This window comes from Sapajus apella, unplaced genomic scaffold, assembly GCF_009761245.1.
Source record: "Sapajus apella isolate SASKATOON/1434 unplaced genomic scaffold, GSC_monkey_1.0 scaffold62, whole genome shotgun sequence".
Lineage (NCBI taxonomy): Eukaryota > Metazoa > Chordata > Mammalia > Primates > Cebidae > Sapajus > Sapajus apella.
In genome coordinates this window covers 12,749,308-12,768,818 of record NW_022437002.1, presented here as the reverse complement: position 1 = coordinate 12,768,818, position 19,511 = coordinate 12,749,308, and the positions used below count along the sequence as shown (strand labels likewise).

The following is a 19,511-nucleotide window of genomic DNA, read 5'->3' as shown; positions in this document are numbered from 1 at the left end:
GTTTATTATTAAACATCTGGCTGAAAGGTTGAGAACAAGACATGAATAGAGGTTAGTGGGAAAGGGGCTGTGGGCAGTGTGGGGAGCTGCCAGGATGGGCTGGCCTCCAGTGGCTGGTGGGAAAGAAGGACCCCAACCTAAATCATCCTCCAGCCCCATCACCAGAACGTAGATGTTCTCACACTTTGCATAAGGATCCCGTGGGGACCGTGTTACATATGCAGAAGGCTGCGTCTCTTCTCCAGAGATTCTGATCCTGTGGACTTGGAGGAAGGTCCAGGTATCTGCATTTTGAAAAAACACCCCAAGGGATCCTGACACGGGAGGTCTGGAGACCATGGTTTGAGAAACTCATTGCAAAACCCTAAAGGGGAGAGGTGCTGGCCCTGGCAATGCCCCCACTTTAGTGCCAGGCCACTTCCTGTGAACATGTTTGGCCCAGGTCCATCCCCAAGCACCACCAGAGGTGTGGCCAATCAGGTGTGTATAATATGTGTGTGTAGTTGGTGGCGGGGGGTGGGTATTCTGGCTGGTGATCTAGACAGCCACGATTAAGGATATGGTCATTGGGCCTGAGCCTGGTGACTGACCTACAAATCATAGCTCAGCCCTCTGGGGTCCCTGGGAGAAAGGGCCACTTCATGACCGTCACCATGTGTCCCAGACATGTGCTGAGTCCCCTCCTGGGCAGATGGATGCGAGGCTGGGAGTTAGTCATAGTCAAGCCCTTAGCAGTAATCTGTTCCTGGGCCCCAGGACTGTCAGGGACCAAAGAAGCCGTGGGGGGTGCAGGTGCTAGGCCCCAGGCTAATGTCCATTCCCCTTGCCTTCCTATTCAATCAAGATGAGACCAGAGTAAACTGAAGCACAGAGGACCCTGGCTCAGGTCCTGGACAGGAATGAGGAAATACAAAAACTCTTGAGTTCTACCTGCAAACTATGTTTGGTAGGGATGAAGGCAACAATGAGGGACTTTCGGGCAGAGAATCCGAGAGGGGCCCCACTCCCCCAGGGAGCTCTCAGCCTGGTCTGACAGTCAGGTCACGCTTCCCCTCCCTCCAGCCCAGACCTGGAGGGACTGTCCCTCTCCACCCACTTCCTGTTCAGCCCCTGGCCCAGAAGTGCCGTCACTGAGAACAGGGAAGGGATGCTTCTCCCTGAATCCTCTGCATCAAAACTCCTCCCTAGGCCTTTTCAGCCCAGAAACTCAAGAGCACCCAGAACCCTGATCAGCCTAACCACTGACAATTTTCTGCCAGGACACACAGAACGACCTGAAGACTTCCTCCAGGACACACAGCATCAGGAGGCAGAGACAAGCTTCCACCATGCCTCCCGTGCTGATCACTGAACGGCTCACCTCTTCTGCTATTCTTTGTTCTGGGCTTGGGGCTCAGAATAACACTGAAGCTCAAAGGCCAGATGTCCATCTGGCTGGTTCAGGGATGATGTGTGAAGATGAGACAAAACAAAGTGATGGGTAAAGGACAGGGGAAAAAGAATGAGGGGGACTGAACTCCTGACCTCAAAGCTAAACCTCCACAAGAGCAGCCACTTTCCCATGCCGTTAGTCGACGGGCTTCACTTATCCAATCCTTCCTGAAATTCTTCTCTTTATGAGCATTCATGTTGGGGTAAGCCTGTTGGTTCTTTGTTCTTTCAAGATGTAAAAGCTCCAGGAGATACAGTTCAAGGGGAAAGAGATGGCTGGGAGCACCAAAGTGTACCTCAGTAAGGAAGGAAAAAGAACCCCAAGAGGACCCTCTGGGATTAGCAACATTGAAGACAAGGGCTGCACAGGAAAGAACATTCGTCACTGACTGAGTTTACGCAGACCCTACAGAGGTCTTAGGCACAGAGCTCTCTTTCCAGCTGGCATCTCATTCCTGAGAGGCAAGTTCAGTACCAAGTCCCTCCTACAGCAACCTGCCAGGGCAGGGGGTTCCCTGCCCTCACACCCCAGGATGGTGCCCACGATTACCTGAGCCGTAAGCACCTGTGGCCAGTGGCCTCCTCCTCTGTGCAGCTTCCCAGGAGGGATGGGGGTGCAGGGATGGAGGAGTGAGGGGACGTGGGAACAGAGAAAGAAAGAGGACAATGCCATGAACGGAGGAGGTGATGGGAAAGGATGGCATGGACATCTCTCCCACTCAGACCCTTAGAGCCCCAAGGGACAAAAAGGTGAGTTCAGTCTGGCCCCTCCAGAGAGGCCCTCAGTCTGTACCTGTCTGGCCCTCTGACGGCCTAGGAGTCCCCCATACAGGCCCAGACACCCACGAAGTGGCTGAAGGCAGGTCTGAGAGAGGATGAGAACAGAGAATGGAAGAAGAGGAGGAGAAGCAAGAGGAGGTGGCAGCCCCACGGGGCCCCTACCTTTCCCCAGGGCAGAAGGAGGCGCTGCCTGGCCGGTGGCAGGTGGCAACGGGCGGGTAACGGGAGGGTGCTCCGTCGGGTACCGGCGCCCGCCGCACCTCCAGGGGCCGTAGGCCCCCATTGCGGGCCCGCTGCACGTGCTCAAACAAGAGGGCCAGCTCTCTGCAGGAGAGGGCGCCATCAGTGGCAGGCAGGGCCCTGGCACCGCCCCCCTCACCCAGTGGGCACGGAGCTCCTGAGCTCAGATCTTGCCAGGTCCTGCCACTCTAGAGGTGTTCACTGACAGCCCTGCCAGAACAGGACAGGGTGGACAGTGGGAGATTGGCCCTCCCCACTCCCTTTCTACCTCCAGTTCCCGGGAAATCCCCAGGGACGCCAGGCATGGATGTGAAGGCTGGCACAGCTCAAGGGCAGCCCCACAAGGAGCTTACTCTCAGTCCAAGCTGACTGCCTGGACATGCCGTGCCTGCTCAGAAGCCAGCAGCAGCCCTGACATCCTTTCCCAGGCCACATCTCTGGATTTTAGGGGGAGACTGAGGCTGAGGAGGGCAGTGTAACAGGGGGCTAGCCCAGCATCCTTCCTCTCCAGCACGCAGTCCTACCACTGGGTTTTTGGAGACCACATTCAGGAATGTGGCTTCCTCCTAACTCTCCAGGCCGTTTCCTGCTGCCATGAGCCAAGGAGGGTATCTTCCCTCTCTTCTGCCTGCCCTCCCATTGTATGGATGAGCAAACAGAGATCCAAGGAGCAGATGCCTAGTGGATCCAGAATCTCCAGACTAGTCTCTGTTCCTCTGAGCAGAGGTCCTAGACCACCCAACCACGCCCAACCCCAGATCTTCCCTCATATGCATCGTATTTCTGACAAAGCAGCCCTACCCTGCTCTCGAATGCCTGGTCTTGAGTCCGCAGAGCTACTCCTGAAAAGGCCTCTTCTAATCTAGTCACCTTCCCACTCTGAGGTAGGGCCTTGCCTCTGCCAGGTGGAGAGATGTGGGGGCACTAGTGTGATGCTGGGAGCCCCTCTTCCCAGCCCTTCTCTCCTGCTTCTCCCCTGGGAAGCCCCTAGGGCTGGGAAAGTGCCAGCATGGGGAAGCCAGGTGCAGGGGCGAGTGGGATCATGCAACAGCTGCTCCTGGAAAACTAATGAGGCAAAAAAGGCACCCGCAGAAGCGCTGGGCACAGCATCCTGGCCCAGCCGCACGCTTGATGCCCGCCTGCCTGCGGGACTGAGCTGGCCTCCATGGTCTTCATTCCTGCCTGAGGGCCTAGCCAGGCACCCGGCCACACTCACCTTTGTGATGTTATTAATAATCCCTCGAGTAGTGCCACCCCCATGCAGTTTTAGCCTGGCCGGAGGCCAGTGGGGCAGACCCACTTCTGGGCACTGAGGCTGCTGACTGGCATAGTAAAAGTGGGCACATATTCCCACATGGGGGCTCAGGGTGGGAGCATGCACCTAAGTCTGGAACACATGTTTCTGCCCATCCCATACTTTTTCCAACCAGCTGCAATATCCACTAACTCTGTCCCCCACTCAGGACAGAGGGAAGACGAGCTGTATCACTGCCCTAGGTGGCATCACCTATGGGTGAGCATGTGGACTTCCGGCACTCCAGGAGCCGGGGCTCAGCCATGGGGCGGGGCTTCACCAATGCACTATGTCCAGTGCTCACCCCTTGCCTGGGCGTAGCAGAGTGGAGTAAAGGACACTCCAGGCCCTGAATTATGTAGGATCTGCAGAGCCAGCCCAAGGTGCTCCCCTGGGAGCTATCACCCCCTTTCCACCCTCCAGGGCTGAGTCTCAGCCACTTGTCCTCAAAGGGCATTGCTGCCAGCCCCCCACCCACCCCCACCCCCAGCAGGACCTACCTGAAGGATGGGAGGATACTGTCATAGTAGTACCAGGTGGCTGTCAGGTAGGCCCGGCTTGTATCGGTGGAGTACAGGCGCCATGCAGCCTGGTGGTATGAGGGACATGAGGGATGGGGCGTCAGTGAGGCCTCTCAGTCTCCACCAGCCCTCTCCCTGAAAGAACCCAGTCCTTGGTCCAGTTGTGGGTTACCCAGAGCCAGAGGCCTGTTCCAATTCCACAGCCACCGACAGGGGCAGCCAAGAGAGCAAGGCCTAGAGAGAAATGACTTTTCCGAGACTAAACAGATCAATGTCAGAGCCACGGGACTTAGAGCAGAGAGGTTAAGAGCTGAAGCTTTGTTGACATGCAGACGTGGATTTCTAATCCTAGTTCCACCCCTTATTAGGGAGGACAAATTAAGTAAAGCTTCAGAACCTCAGTTTCTTCACCTGTAAAATGCATGTAATACCACTTGCCTAGCAAAGTGTTGTGGGGATTAAATGAACAGTTGTATATTAAATGCCAAGCTCAGTGTCTGGCATATACTAGGCACTTCATGCCAGGTTCCTCTGTTAAATACTCCTATTATTCTCCTTATCATATTTGATAAATACCTATTCATTGTGTATTTGATTGATATCTTTCTCTCCCCCTAGATGTAAGCTGTGTCTTGGTTACCGCTGTATCCTCAGTGCAAACATAGTGTCTGGCACATGCAGGTGTTTTGTGAATGTTTTCAGAATGCCATTATTATTAACGATGCCACTCCATCTTTCCCAGCTGCCTGTCACCGCCCATGGGAATACTAAGGACTCAGAGGGGAGGAAAAGCATTACCTGCCAACCCCTCAGCATCCATGGGCTTGCAGGGCTTCCTCTGCAGCAGGAGGGATAAATGTCAGACAGGAGGAAAGGCTGGTCCTCTCCCTCCACGTAGGAAGAGCCGGGCGTTGCGGGGACTGTGAGTGTGGCCATCAGCAAGAGCAGGGAGGCATGGAGGCTGCTAGGCATGACAAGGCAGAGCTGGGCCCTGGATGCCTCCCTTCCTTGGATGCCTCTTGTCCTTAAGGGGTTGCCACCGCTGACCTAATCAGCCAGGCACCCTCCTAAGACAGGAATATTTTTACTTCCTGCTTGCCTAGGTCTCTGGCATGGGATGGGGAGCAGCTGCCAGAGCTGTCTCATTAATTATGGGCACCACAATACCAGCTGTCTCTCGGCATGGATAGTGCCAGCCGCCTGCCCCTACAATGCCCCTCAGAAGGCCAGTTCCCAGGGGACTTGGCCATTGTGCCCCAAGGGACGCTAAGAAGAAAAGGCTGAGCTGGTGGCTGGAGATAGCAGGGACAGGGAGGAGGTTTCTACCCTGGGGAGGAGAGATAAGGAGGGGTTGAGTGAGGCTTGGGTTTGGGTCTCAGAGGGTGACATGCTGGAGAACAGGCAGAGCAGGGCTGGGCCAGTATTCCCTGAACCACTTCCTGTAAGGAATTCTCTTATACACACCCCTGACTAGCAAAAAGCCAAGGCCTAGTCCCAGGGTCACAGAAAATCAGAGCCCTGGCCTCAGCCCACACACAGTCAGAACATGCCATGACACAGAGGGAAACTGAGACCACACACTCCTGGCTTCCTACTCACCCTTCTGGCTGTTCCTTCTCTGTCTCCTAGACCAGTTCAACTTTGCTGACCCACCCATCTACTAAAAGTTGAGGTTCCTAAAAGCCCAGTCTGGACTATCTTCTCTTCATTTGTGTGAGTGATTGCGGAATGAATGAATGAATGAATGAATGAATGAATGTGCTGGAGGTGGGGCAGGCTTACTGCTGCACAGCTGACTGGGGGCAGCAATGGGTCTCCACCGGAGGCCTCCTGTCTGGGCTCTGCCCCTCCCAAGGCCCTGTGAAGTTGGGCTGGAGTTGGGCAATAGGGCAGCTCTGGGTACCCCTAAACCAGGCATTTGGTGCAGGAGAAAGTTTTTGGCACTGTCAGTGAGCATCCTGGTTCTGTGTGTGACTTGGCATGTAGCCTCAGGAAAGTCACATAGCCCCTTTGAGCTTCAAAGTGGAGTCACAGTTGGGCTGGGGACATGGGTCAGCACACAGGGTTGACACACCAGTGCAGTCACACGGCCCTGCTCCTGGGGCTTCTCCCTGGGCATCTTGTACCTGAATGAGGTTGGCTGCCGGCATCCTCCGCTTCTCAAAGTGCTTCTGCCGGTGCTGCTCCTGGACCTTCAGGGCAAAGCCGGAGCCTAGGATGCCCTAGAGGAATAGGGCATGGTTGGGAAATGTGGTGGCAGTGGTGGGGCAATAAGAGGCTGCAAGGGTGTCCCCATCCCTGCCCCTCTGAGGTGCCCTGGGCTGCCAGGCAAATATGTGACAGGGGCTGAGTAGGTCCCACCCTCAGCCTCCCCCACCAACTGAGCAGGAGGCAACTCACAGCAGGCAGGGCAAAGAAAGAGATGCCCAGTAAGGCGAAGCCAGCAGCTAGGACCCTGCCCAGCCATGTGTGCGGTGTCTTGTCACCATAGCCGATGGTTGTCAATGTAATCTGGAGACACAAACAGATTACTGGCAGGACTGGTCATGGGGGCCACCTACAGCTTGTTGGGGGTACAGGCAGGTAGGAGCCTGATCATGAGGGAAGGGGTCCGTGGTCCCCCATGGGGGCTGGTTAGGGTCATAGATGGATTCCCCCTCTTATGGACTGGTCAGGGGAAAGGGGTACAGTCATAAGGGCTTGATGTGGGGGGACAGAGGCAGGTTAGCCAGAGCAGGTTGGGGGTTAGCATTGGGGCTGGTCTCATGGGGAGCCCCGGTTCTAGTGAGTGGCAGGGGCAGTCCCGCTCAACCTTGAGTCAGGAGTCACAATGGGCAGACCTTAGGAAGTTCCCAGGGAGAGTCCCAGGGAGAAGGGCAGCCCTGCAAAGAACCTCACGCACCGTCCCCCACCAGAGTGAGTCGGCATAGGAGGAGAAGTCAGAGTTGGCGTCCTTCTCCGCCAGGTAGACCAGGAAGGAGGCGAAAATGAGCACCAGGAACCCGATGTACCAGGCGGTGATCAGCTCCTATGGGGAGGCAGAGGGGCGCGGTGAGGAACGCTGTGCCTGCCTGGCAGATGTGGGGGTTCCCACACTGTAAGGGGATAAAGGTCCCCTATCTCCCGGAGTCCCAGGTTCACTTTTCTTTTTCACCTCGTCCCATCAGGGCAACCCTGCCCCGCCTTTGCAAAACCGCCAGCACTCCCCCTACCCCGACCCCATTTCCACCCGCCTGCCTTGAGTCTCTGGGTTCCAGGCTCAGGCCTCCAGCACTCCGCCCCACCTTGCCCCCGCCCCCAAAGCCCCACTTTCAGGCTTCCATCTGGGGCCCACCCTAGCTCCGCTCCAGCCCCACCTTCAGGCCCCACCTCAGCTGTCCACTCGGCGGTAGGAGTGGTCCCTCCAAACCCAGAAGCTTCCAGAAAAAACCCTCAAGCCCCGCCTCTCCGGCCCCGCCCCCTGGTCTGGTCCGGATTCCTAGGCCCGCCCCTGCCTAACTCCGAGACCACCTCGCCCCACGCCCTGAGACCCCGCCTCCTGCTCGGCCCCCAATCCCCGCAGGCCCCACCCCTTCCCGGCACCAAGACAGCCCCACAGGCCTCGCCCGGCGTCCCCCGTCTCCCCCGGCCCTCTCCGCTCTGCCCTCTGTGCTCGTGCCCCAGACATGCCCTCGGGCCTCCGCGCCGGGCCCGCAGGCCTCACCTTGCTGTGCGCGTAGACCACGGAGCCCAGCAGCTTCCAGGTGCCGCCGCGGCGGTCCATGCGCACCATGCGCAGAATCTGCAGGAATCGCATGCTGCGCAGCGCGGACGTGGCAAAGATGTTGCCCTGGGTGCCCGCGGCGATGACGGCCACCGAGGCCACGAACACGATGAAGTCTGCAGGGGTGGGGGGCGGCGAGGTCACAGCCAGCCCACCCAGAGCACGGACCCGGAGACTGGCACTTCTAGGGCCGTGACAGGGGGCTGGGGAGGGATGGGGAGGGTCCATTGAATCTGTGCCGGTTGCCAGGATCAGAGTCAAGACTGGGGTCAAGGTGATACCCTCGCTCCTGGGGTCAGGGGTCTGGTCGGGCGTGGCGCGCCTCATTACCGATGACACAGAAGGGCTTTCTGGCGAAGCGGAAGCGGCCCTGCCATCCTCGGTAGCGGCAGCAACATCCGGCGGACCAGACCCGGACGATGTACTCCAGGCCGAACACCACGATCATCACGAATTCCTGTGGGACCAGGGACTTGAGTTCCGGTCCCTATTCTCCACAACCGAGGCCCAGGTCACAGCGCGGACCCAGCCAGGAGTCCCTGGGTTAGTGGACCAGGGCTTCCTTGGACCCCTCTCCTGGAGGTTCCTTGACTTGAGGAGGATTCCGAGGGCAGGTGGCCCCTTCCGCCCCCTCCAAGACTAAAAGCCCAAGTGTGTACTCCCCTTCTCGCCCCCAAGAGCTGATCGGATTTTTTTGCTTCTCAATCTGCCCTCCCCCTCCCAGCCGTCTCAGACTCCCTAATTCTGACCCAGTGACTTAAGGGGTGGCTGGCTGTCAGCTGTCTCCCTCTGAGGGGCTTCGTTTGGTGTTTTGTGTTTAGGCAAAAACTGAACTAAAATCCACATGTGGAATTTGCAGATTTTGTCCTGAGAAGGGATGGAGCCTACTCATTTCTATTCCTGACCCATCATAAGCCCTTGTATAGAGGCAGGAGATCCCCCAACACTTGCTATAAAGTGGGGATGATGCCCAGAGAGGGGCAGCCACAGCTGAGGGAACACAGCACAGCAAGCTGCTCTCTGAGCCACGGTATGACTCTCTCCACCTTCAGCCCTCAGCCCAGAGGTGCTACCTCACACAGCTCCCCCTCAGTCGGGGGCTCCAGCACTTACCAAGATGAGGAGACACTCGTTGGCAAGTTCCTGATGCTCCTGGATAGTGGACAGCACAGACAGCACCAGGCAGCTGAAGACCAGCAAAAATCTGCAATTGCAGCATGAAGGAGAGGGTTAGATTGTTGGAGGGACAGGACAGTCAAGGGTGCCTCTGGCAGGGGGCTGCAGAGCAGAAGAGGAGATAAGCATTATTTTCAGAGAATTATTTGGAAATCAGAATCAGAATTTCCTGGAATTACGGCCCTGTGCTGGGCACCAAAGGCCACAGCCCCCAAGCCTCAAGCTACCAGACCTCACAACTGTCTCAACTGCCCCCTGCTGCAGGCTGCAACTCAGAGAGGTAGTCACTCTGCTGTGAGTTGCAGGTCTGTCTGGGCTGGCAGTGGAAAGACTAGCTCAGGGTTCCTCCAGGCTCAGCCACCCACACACAGTGGCCTCAGACCCAGCTTGGTCTTAAGATGCCTTGGGAAAAGTGCACCAGATGTCAGCCTGGGGCTCAGGGAAGGTCAGTGGATGAAGGAGGGACTTTCTTTCTTATGCACTCCAAAGGAGCAGGAGACTGGCTTCATCTGCAGAATGGGGACAACTGCCCCTGCCTCTGTGGAATTAAGTAACAAGACAGCTAGAAAAGGAAAGAGGATCAGGGAGGACAGGTAGAGAGGGAAGAACACAGCAGAGAGGATGTAGGGAGGGAATTGGGCAGTGTGGAGCTGGGCCATCGAGGCCAGGAACTCTCCTGCAGACAGTGTGAAACTACGGAGTGGCCCAGAACCAGATGCTTAGAAATGGAAGGAACCTTAGACCCTAGCTCATCCGGTATTTCCCTCATCCCCCATTGTACCATGAGGAAACAGGTTCGAAGAGGAAAAAGGACTCACCCTTTGTCACCCAGTGTGCCCAGGGCAGAGCCGAGATTAGAGCCAGGGTTCCCAACTTCCTATCGGATGGGAAGAGGACCAAGGGCATGAGGAAAGGAGCTGGTGGCCTTGGTGGTATGTGGATGGGTGAGGGAGAGCAGGGTGAGAGGACGCGCACTGCAGACACAGCAGAGGCGAATGAGGTGGCCTTCAGGAGCACCCCTCTTTGGGATGGGGTTGTGCTGAAAATGCATGTGCCCTGGAGGAGACTTTGGAGGGAATGGGCTTCTCTGGAAATACATCCCTGTGTACTGGCCCGCCAGCCTTCCCATATGTCCCCAGTCTCCCCCGCTCTGCACCATTGCTAGCACCCTGCATGCTGCACAGAACGCCTCACATCTGCGCCTGCGAGACTCTGCTCACCCTCCACGCCTACAGAAACACAAATGCTACATGCTCTGCAGTCTCTGATTCCCCCACCCCACTATCCCTCCTTGAGAACTGCCAGCTCCTGATGCCTGCCTCCCTGTGTGTGGCCCAAGTCACTTTCTACGTGGCTTTATTTATATTCATGTTTCACGGTGACCTTAAGGGCAGCAGCTTGAGGTCAATGAGACCTAAGTTTGACATTCCCAAAACCACACACACCCAGTCCTGCTTGTGTGTGTGGTTTTGGGAATGTCACCTGCCTTCTCTGAGCCATCTCCTTATCTGTGAAGTGAGGGCTATGGGAGGAAGTCATGCAAAGGGCATGGCTTGGCCCTGACCCACTTACACCTCCTGACCTTTCTGGGGACAAGTGTATGCCACCAAATGCCCCTGGGTTGAGAAGGTAGGTGGCAGATGTCGGTAAAGTGTTTTGAGTGAATGAGTTAGAGAAGAGCTTATTCCTCGGCCATTTCCAGCCCAGAGCTGAGTCAGCAAAAACACAGAACATGGGAGAGCAGAAGAAAAGAGCACCAGCTCCTCCTGTTCAATAATTAATAAAAAAAGGGCAGTGGCCACATGCACCTGCATCGGGACTGCGGCTGAAGCAGAGTGTGGGACCAGAAGGGCCCTCCATGAGGTCATCTCATACAGCCCCTTCCTCCGGGAATGGCCACAGTCAGGACTTCAGGAGCCTTTACTCCAGCCTTGACAGGCACCCTCCAGTCCCATTGCTCGGCTGACCTCAGAACTTCAGGCAGCAGTGGGCCACTCTGGGGCCTTCTTCCTGAGCATTTCATTAACACTTTTCTTTTCTTTTTTTGAGATGGAGTCTTGCTCTGTTGCCAGGCTGGAGTGCAGTGGCACAATCTTGGCTGACTGCAACCTCCGCCTCCCAGGTTCAAGCGATTCTCCTCCTCAGCCTCCCGAGTAGCTGGGACTACAGGTGTGTGCCACCACGCCCAGCTAATTTTTGTATTTTTAGTACAGACAAGGTTTCACCATGTTGGCCAGGATGGTCTTGATCTCCTGACCTCATGATCTCCCACCTCGGCCTCCCAAAGTGCTGGAATTACAGGCATGAACCACTGTGCCTGGCCATCAGTAACACTTTTCCTGCCATGTCAGTATTTACACATCTATAAAATTTCCACTTCACAATAGGTTAACTTAAAAAAAAAAAAAGCAGATTATAAAACCTTAACGGCAATGTGATTCCAATGTTTGAAATAGAGATGGTTTTCACACACACACCTAGAGTTGGCAAGGCTTATCTATGGGTGGCAAAATTAAGTGATTCGACTTTTGTTTTGCTTTCTGCTTATCTGTATTTCCTAATTTTTTTGTTTGTTTTTTGAGACTGGGTCTCACTCTGTCACCCAGGCTGGAGTGCAGTGGCATGTTCACAGCTCACTTCAGGCTTGACCTCCTGAGCTGAAGCCAACTGAGCAGCTGAGACCGCAGGCACAGGCCACCACATCCACTAATTTTTAAATTTTTTGTAGAGAGGGGATCAAACTATGTTGGCCAGGCTGTTCTCAAACTCCTAGTCTCCATGCCTCTGCCTCCCAGAGCTGGGAGCATGAGCCACTCGCCCAGGCTTTATTTCCTAATATGTTTTTTTAGAACGAACGTGGCTTGTTTGGGTAACAACAAACTAACATAACATTTGAAATGCATTTCCTTAATGATACAAACAGGAAAAGCCCACTTTGAATCCTGCCCCACCCCTTTACCACAGTCACCTCTGCCATTTAGCAGGTGTGAGGGTGTGGCAGCCTCTCCTGGGCATCCAAATGGCCTGCTCAGTGACGCTTCTTGGATGCCTGGTGGCCTCTCAAACCCAACACCTCCAAACACCAGCTCTCAGTTTGTCCACACGTCTTCCTCACCTCCAGCCTGCCCATCTCAATAGCGGCACCACGGCTCCCCCAAGGCTCAGGCTTCTTGAGTCTTCCTTTCCCTCACCCTGCACATCTCCTTCTGAGCAGATTCCACTGGCTCTACCTTCAGAATCTATCCCCAGGCAAGCCAGGTCATGCCATCCCAACGAAGCTGCCACCTGGCCTCCCTGCCTCCGCTGTGCCTGAATGTGACCACTCTCTTCAAAGCAGCCAGAGGGATCTTCCCACAATGCACAGCTGGAGACCATTGCTCTCCACAAAACTCTCCTTGGCTTTCCATCACACCTAGAGAAGGAAAGTCCTACTCCTTGGCACCCCCAGCAAGGCCCTGTGAAGTCTGTGTCTCCAACCCCGCCTCCGAACTTGACCTCTGCACTCTCCAGCTGGCTCTCTGTACCCCACTTATTCTGGCCTCCTTGTCAGTCCTGGAACACAGCTAACATATTTCCACCTCCAGGCTCTGAACCTGCTTTGCTCTTTCCTCTGCCTCATCCAGGTCTGTTCGAATGCCACTTCCTTGAAGAGGCCTCCCCAGCCATCCCCCTCTCTGAAAGAATAGCCTTATCTCCACTCTCTTGCTCCTTACTCTGACTGATTTCACAGCGCTATTGAAAGACTAAGTAAATGAATAGCAGGAATTCACTCTAACCAAACATCGAAACACCATGTCACCAAACCAAAGCCTACAGTTTGTACCCACTGAAGAGGCCCCCAATGCACACCCATCCCTGACTCTTTCGGATGCCCCACGTCTTTCCTAAGAAGGCACGCCTCTGACCTTGACCATCTCCATATGGCGAACACTGATTAAAAAGCCCCCGCTTTAACCCACTGGCTGAGAGTTTTTATACCCTTGGTACTCTCATTACATTTGAAGGCATGTACTTGGACTGACAGAAAACATCTTGGGGCCAGGTGCAGTGGCTCACCCCTGTAATCCCAACATTTGGGAGGCCAAGATGGGAGGATTGCTTGAGTCCAGCAGATCAAGGCCAGCCCAGGCAACATTGTGAGATGCTGTCTCTACAAAAAAATCAAAACAAAAATTAGCTGGGTATGGTTGTGTTCACCTGTGGTCCCAGCTACTCAGGAGGCTGAGGTAGGAGGATCGCTTGAGTCAGGGAAGTTGAGGCTACAGTGAGCTGTGATCTCACCATTGCATTCTAGCCTGGGGGACAGAGCCAGAACCTGTCTCTCAAAAAAGAAAAGATCCTGTGTTCCAAGCACCTGAATAATTATCTGTATCTTCCAGATGAGGAAATAGGGCTCAGAGAGGGACAGATCTGCTCAGGATCACACAGTGAATCAGTGGCAGAGCTGCAGCTAGAACCCCAGCTCAGGCTGACCCTCAAGCTGCCTTGGCCTTCCTGGGGGCGGGGCGGGGGGCAGTTTCCTCACACAGGGACAGCAGAAGAGAGATCAGTATCTGGAGGTCAGGATTAGAGGAGACAAGGTGAAGGAGACCCTGAGCTGGGGTCTTGTTGTGCCTGCCAGAACGAGGGTGTGGCTTCATTCATCCAACAAAGGACTGTCTAAGGATTCTCTCTGGCCCCCTCTGGGACCTCAGTTTCTCCATCTATACAAATACAGATGAAACATGCTGGCTGGCCTGGGCCCTCTCTAGTCTCCCCAGCAGACAGGCCAGACTAGCAGCCACTTTCTAGAACATTTTTGCCCAGCATGTCTGACTGCAATTTGTGGCCCATGTTCTTTCTCCCTTGCCCAGGCCAGGAGGCAGAATGGGACAGGCAGGTGTTTCCTGGCTGGCCCTCCCTGGCTGGGCTGATCACAAGGCTTATATAACCATTCCTCTCCACATCCCTCTTCTCCCTATCCCATGACTATCCCACTTGTTCAGGAGGGAGCATGAGAATTAGAGATGAAAAAGTGAATGGTTTGCAGAGATTTGTGGTTTTCACACTATGGTGGGTGTCAGAGTTACCTGGAGGGCTTGTAAAATACCGATTTCTGGGCCCTATTCCTACAGTATCTGATTCAGTCAGTTTGAAGTGGAGAATCTGCGTTTCTAGGAAGGTCCCTGGTGATACTATTGCCGCTACTTGGGGGACCGCACTTCGAGAATCACTGGTTTAGCTGATGGGAGTGGTTGCGGCTGACTCAATTATTAGCCAGCTCAGGGCTTTTTAAACAACTGCAGTCACCACCTTCTCCCCGTTTGTACCTCCTCAAGTCACTGCCCAGGAGCTGCCACAAGGCAGGAGGAGGGGGAAAGCCCTGCTGGGAAGGTGGCTATCATGCTGTGACCTGAAGTAATAACCCTAACTGCTCCTGCTGGCCAAGGGCTTCCTATTGGCCAGGCACCGTGCCAAGCCCTCTGCGTGCGATGCCTTAATCGGTTCTCACAATAACCCCATGGAACCGTACCGTAATCACCCTGCTAAGGAGAGGGCGGCTCAGAGGGGTATCCGATGGTGGCTGCAGAGCTCTGTGAATATACTAAAAGCCACTGAACTTAACACTTTAAAAGGACTTTTACGGTATATGAATTATATCTCAATAAAGCTGCTATTCAAATGAGAGAAGAAAAGTATATCAACTTGTCCAAAGTCATAAACGCAGGACCCGACCACAAGACCGGTTGGAACACCAGGCCCTCCTAAAGCTCTGGGCCTCAATTTCCCTGTCTGAAACACACATAAAGGTCAGGGACAACTCAGTGATGGTTAAGGCCCCTGTAGCTTGGTGACTCTCCAGCAGCAGGGTGGAAGGGAGAGGATCGGCCATCAGCTTAGCTCCAGATTCTCTGGGGATGTCCCTGGATGCAGCTCGGGTCTGTCTCTTCATACCCACTGTGCGTTTGCCCAGTGTCCATGGCGCTCTCTCTCGCTCTCTCTCTCTCTCTCTCTCTCGACATGTCCAACATGTCCCTGGAAGGACAGCTGCTGGTAGGCTAGGCCAAAGAGATGGGGATATGATGGGGATAGGGGAGATGGTAGGGAATCTCACAGCAGAAAAGAGGTTGTCACCTGACCTCTCTGGGCTATATTCACTTCAGACACATTAATTATCATCTACACTCAGCCAGGTTTATTGTAAAACCAGAAACGAATAATCCAGGTCCCAAGGAATTAACAACACAGAACATACACAGTGGTGATGGGATGGGCGAGGCCATGACAGTGTACTCAGGGGGTTTGGGAGAGTCCCAAGAAGCCTTCTACACAACCAAAGTGGAGGGATCAGTGATGATTTCTTGGAGGAGGTAGCTGGACGGGGTGGGGTGCCCCAGGCAGAGGAAGCAGGATGTGCAAGCAGTGGGAATGTGGCCATCGAGGCAGCCGAAGCAGCCCAGAGCAGCCAGCAGCAGTTCTGGATGGTGCAGCCTAAAGTGAAGGGGGCAGTGGGAAAACCAGAGAGGGCCAGATCCAGGGGCCTTGAGTGGCACCCTCAGGCACTGTGAACATGGTCCCAAAGGCAATGGGGAGTCATTGTGGAGTTCTTTTTGGTTTTTTGTTTTTTGATGGAGCCTCACTCTGTTGCCCAGGCTGGAATGCAGTGGTGTCAGCTCACCGCAACCTCATCCTCCCGGGTTCAAGCGATTCTCCTGCCTCAGTCTCCTGAGTAGCTGGGATTACAGGAGCCCACCACCACACCCGGCTAATTTTTGTATTTTTAGTAGAGATGGGGTTTCACCATGTTGGCCAGGTTGGTCTTAAACTCCTGACCTCAGCAAGTGATCCACCCACCCTGGCCTACCAAAGTCCTGGGATTATGAGCTGCCACGCCCCGCCAACTGTGGAGTTCTAAGAAAGGAAATGACACAGTCCAATTTGTGTCTCAGGGCCACCACTCGGGGCAGTACACAGCGTAGATCAAAGGAGATGAGCCCCAGCAGAAAGACCAAGAAGGCTCCACAGTACCTCAGACAAGAGATGACTGTAGCCTGGCCCGGGATGGTAGCCGCAGGGAAGAGGGGTGGATGGACTGGAGAATACTGCGGGAAGTAGGACTTAGTGATTAACTGGAAATAGGAACCACGAGGGAGAAACAACTTCTCTATTTCTGATTTGGGCATCGGATGGATGGAGGTGCCATGAGTCCCCTCACGGGAGAGGGGAGACCCCGGTAGAGGAGCAGGGGTCGGGTGGTGAACATGTTGAGAGAGGGCTATGGGCACTGAGCAGACACCCATGAGTATGCAGAGAGAGACCTGGCTGGAAATGCAGATTTGGGGGACACCAGGGTAGAGGTGGTGACTGAGGTCACAGGAGCAGCTGAGATAGTCCAGAGAGCATGTGACAAAGTTAGAGGAGGACCTGATGGAGCCCCAGCGGTGCAGCAGGAACAGCGGCCCTCTACGCAGACTGGGAGGGATAGGCAGAGAGAGCTGGGAAGGAAAGCAGAAGAGAGAAGTGTCAGAGAGGCCACGTGAAGAACATGTTTCAAAGCAGGAGTGGACAACAGTGTCAAATGCTGCCAAGAGGTCAAGTGAGATAAGGCGTGAAAAATGTCCCCTGGATTTGGTGACACATTGGTCACCAGGCCCCTTGGCAAGGGCAGCCTTCTCTCAGGAGAGGAAGATCAGAGCAGGTCCAGATAAAGTGAGGACGGGGAGGGGTAGTGAGGAGGTAGAGACAGTGAGTATAGATTTAACTGTTTGAAGATACTTGACTGCAAAGAAGAGATCGGAGATCATAGCTGGAGAAGGTGGCAGGGCACAGGGAATCTTTTTTTTTTCTTTTAAGATGAGAGAGCCAGAGTGGAAGGAGCCAGGAGATCAAGAAGATGGAGTTGAAGATGCAGGGAGACAGAGGGAGTGATCAGTGAAATGAAGTCCCTAAGGACTGGGAGGCTGGGCGCCAGAGCCAGGGAGGAGCTGGTGATGAGTAGGAAGGACCCCTTCAGCTTCCACTGGGACAGGTAGGCATGGAGGTGGGAGGAAGCTGCAGGAAGGGAGGAGGCTGACAGCCCCTGCTCACTGGGGGCTGCTCCGGGAAGAAGAGGCAAGGCCCAGCTCTCAGAAGTGGGCAGGAGGATGGGGTGGGGGATCTGAAGAGATGGAGGAGGTATGAAGCTTGGGAGAGAAAGGTGGGAGAAAAACCAGGTCTGGAGAGGGGTCCCACGGGAGCACAGGACCATTTCCTCAGCAGTGAAGATGGTTCTACAGACCTGGAACATCACAGGCGCTCAGCACATGCATTTTAGGGTTTTAGTTAGTTTTTTGTTCCTGATTGTTTTTAAGGCTTGATTATCCAGTAGGAAGCAGTCTGTGTGAGAAGAGGACCCCTCCCCACGCCCAACTACCCACCAAGGCCAAGGTAAATGAAGATCCAGGCCTCGCCCCCTCCTTCCTCCAGAGCTTTCTTCCTTCCCTCTCTCTCCAGCATCCACCCCAGACTGAGCCCCGCCAGTGTCTGGGGACTGCCCAGCCACCAGCATGCTCCCTGATTTCTTTTGAGACAGGGTCTTGCTCTGTTGCCCATGTTGGAATGCAGTGGTGCAGTCATAGCTCACTGCAGCATCATTCTCCCAGGCTCAAGAGATCTGCCTGCCTCAGCCTCCTGAGTAGCTGGGACTAAAGGTTCACACCACTACACCTGACTAATTTTTTGATTTTCAGTAGAGACGAGGTCTCGCTATTTTCCCAGACTGGTCTCCAACTCCCAAGCTCAAGGGATGATTCGTGCATCTGGCCTGGGGAGCATGTGACTCTTTCCTTGCTCTCCAGACCAGGGCCCAAAGGCAGGGCTCTGTCTTCCCTCAGCTGGGACACCCTGAGGCCAGTCTGTCCTCACTCAGCCAAGGTCCCCAGAGAGCAGAAGCTACAGCCACCACCACCTTCCGGAAGAAAGGGGCTCCTTCAACCCCAAACCAGAGCTGATACTGAAGAAGGGACTTCAGCTAGACTTGATGGGCACTTCCTGACAAGGGGGTGCAGTGCAGCCTGGAGGGCCCCAGACTCCTCTAGGGAGAGCAGGCACTTACTTTTTCCTGCAGCGGAATAAGGGGAGGGGCAGTAAGCCAGGCCTCAGAGCGAGGCTCTTTCCAAGAATCCTCAGGGGTTGGGAGGAGAAGTTTCCCCTGATCCAGCGATTCTAAATATGGCAAAGGGAGCAAGAGCACGTGACCCAGGGCCCTACACCAGGGCTGCCGCCACTGCTGCTGCTGCTTCTCTGGGCCAGAGGCTTGTGCTGGGGCTTAGAGCTTGTGATGGGGTCCTGATGGAGCCTCAGCTTCCCTGTCTGCAACATGTAGGTGGAGGACTACTCAGTAATGGGCAAAGTCCCTTCTGCCTTGTGACTTTTCAGCAGTGGGGTAGAAGGGAGAGAGCTGGCCTCCAGCTCAGTTTCTCTGAGGCTGTCCCTGGAGGGACAGAAGCAGCCAGCACATAGAACAAACTATGAAAAAAATGCCCCTTCTTGGAGGATGGATTAGAAAAAAGGCATTCCCGTTAGACTGACAAGTTATAAAAACTTGACCCCTCTAGATGAACACATTAGAAAAGGCATCCCTTCCTCTGGGCTGCCCCACCCCTAGGCACAGGCTGGATTCCAGCGCCCCTCAGCCCTCTCAGCCGGCCCCTTTGTGGTGCCCAGACTGCAGGGCAATGCGTGACAATCCTGTGGTGGGCTCCATGTGGCTCTCCTGGCCAGCGGTGATTTGTGAAGAGCTGGGGACCAACCCAAGAAGGGCCCACCCATAGGTTGGGTGGAACCAATCAGATTGTCTTTCTCAGGAATGGAACAAAGAACCACAGAGGAAAGTTGGAATAGGCAGAGAGATGGGCTCTGAGACTGCACTATGCGGGAACCTCTTCCCCTGCTCTCTATCCCATGAATCCAAAATGTGTTCTGCCTTGAAGCCTCTACAGGATTCTTCTCTTTCTTTACCATATCTGTCCTCCATCTCCAGACGCCAATTTTTCTTTTTCTTAATTCCAAGTGTGATAGTACAGAAGCCAGTTTTTATTGAGTCAGCTTAAATGGTCTCTGTCCCACGGGACATGAAAGGTGCTGTCTTCTAGACAAGGTATTTGATGAGGAATAGCTTCCTCCTCTCCCACCTGGACAGCCCCAAACCTTTTGACTTGTTCTGTCTCCTTCCTTCTGCCGTGCCAGCCAGCCTACCTGCTGCACCAGCTCAGTGGGCGAGCAATGTGTTGGCAAGAGCCAGAGTGGAACAAAGAAGACACAGCGGCCATCCATCTGTTGGGACTGG

General features: G+C 54.6%; 1 protein-coding gene across 3 annotated transcripts in view; it reads right to left on the bottom strand.

Annotated features, from left to right (window-relative positions):
- The window catches only part of KCNQ4 (potassium voltage-gated channel subfamily Q member 4), a 58,094-nt gene that overhangs the window by 14,619 nt on the left and 23,964 nt on the right, over positions 1–19,511 (bottom strand). For 2 of the 3 annotated variants that reach the window (XM_032247126.1, XM_032247125.1), the window contains exons 2-9: positions 9,143–9,233; positions 8,360–8,486; positions 7,970–8,145; positions 7,169–7,294; positions 6,667–6,777; positions 6,393–6,488; positions 4,246–4,334; positions 2,374–2,535 (exon numbers count right to left, since the gene is read on the bottom strand). In XM_032247126.1, coding sequence (XP_032103017.1) covers positions 2,374–2,535; positions 4,246–4,334; positions 6,393–6,488; positions 6,667–6,777; positions 7,169–7,294; positions 7,970–8,145; positions 8,360–8,486; positions 9,143–9,233 — 978 coding nt within the window. Of the gene's footprint in view, positions 1–182; positions 285–2,373; positions 2,536–4,245; positions 4,335–6,392; positions 6,489–6,666; positions 6,778–7,168; positions 7,295–7,969; positions 8,146–8,359; positions 8,487–9,142; positions 9,234–19,511 lie in introns of all 3 variants that reach the window. The other variant, XM_032247127.1, reaches the window with a different exon arrangement.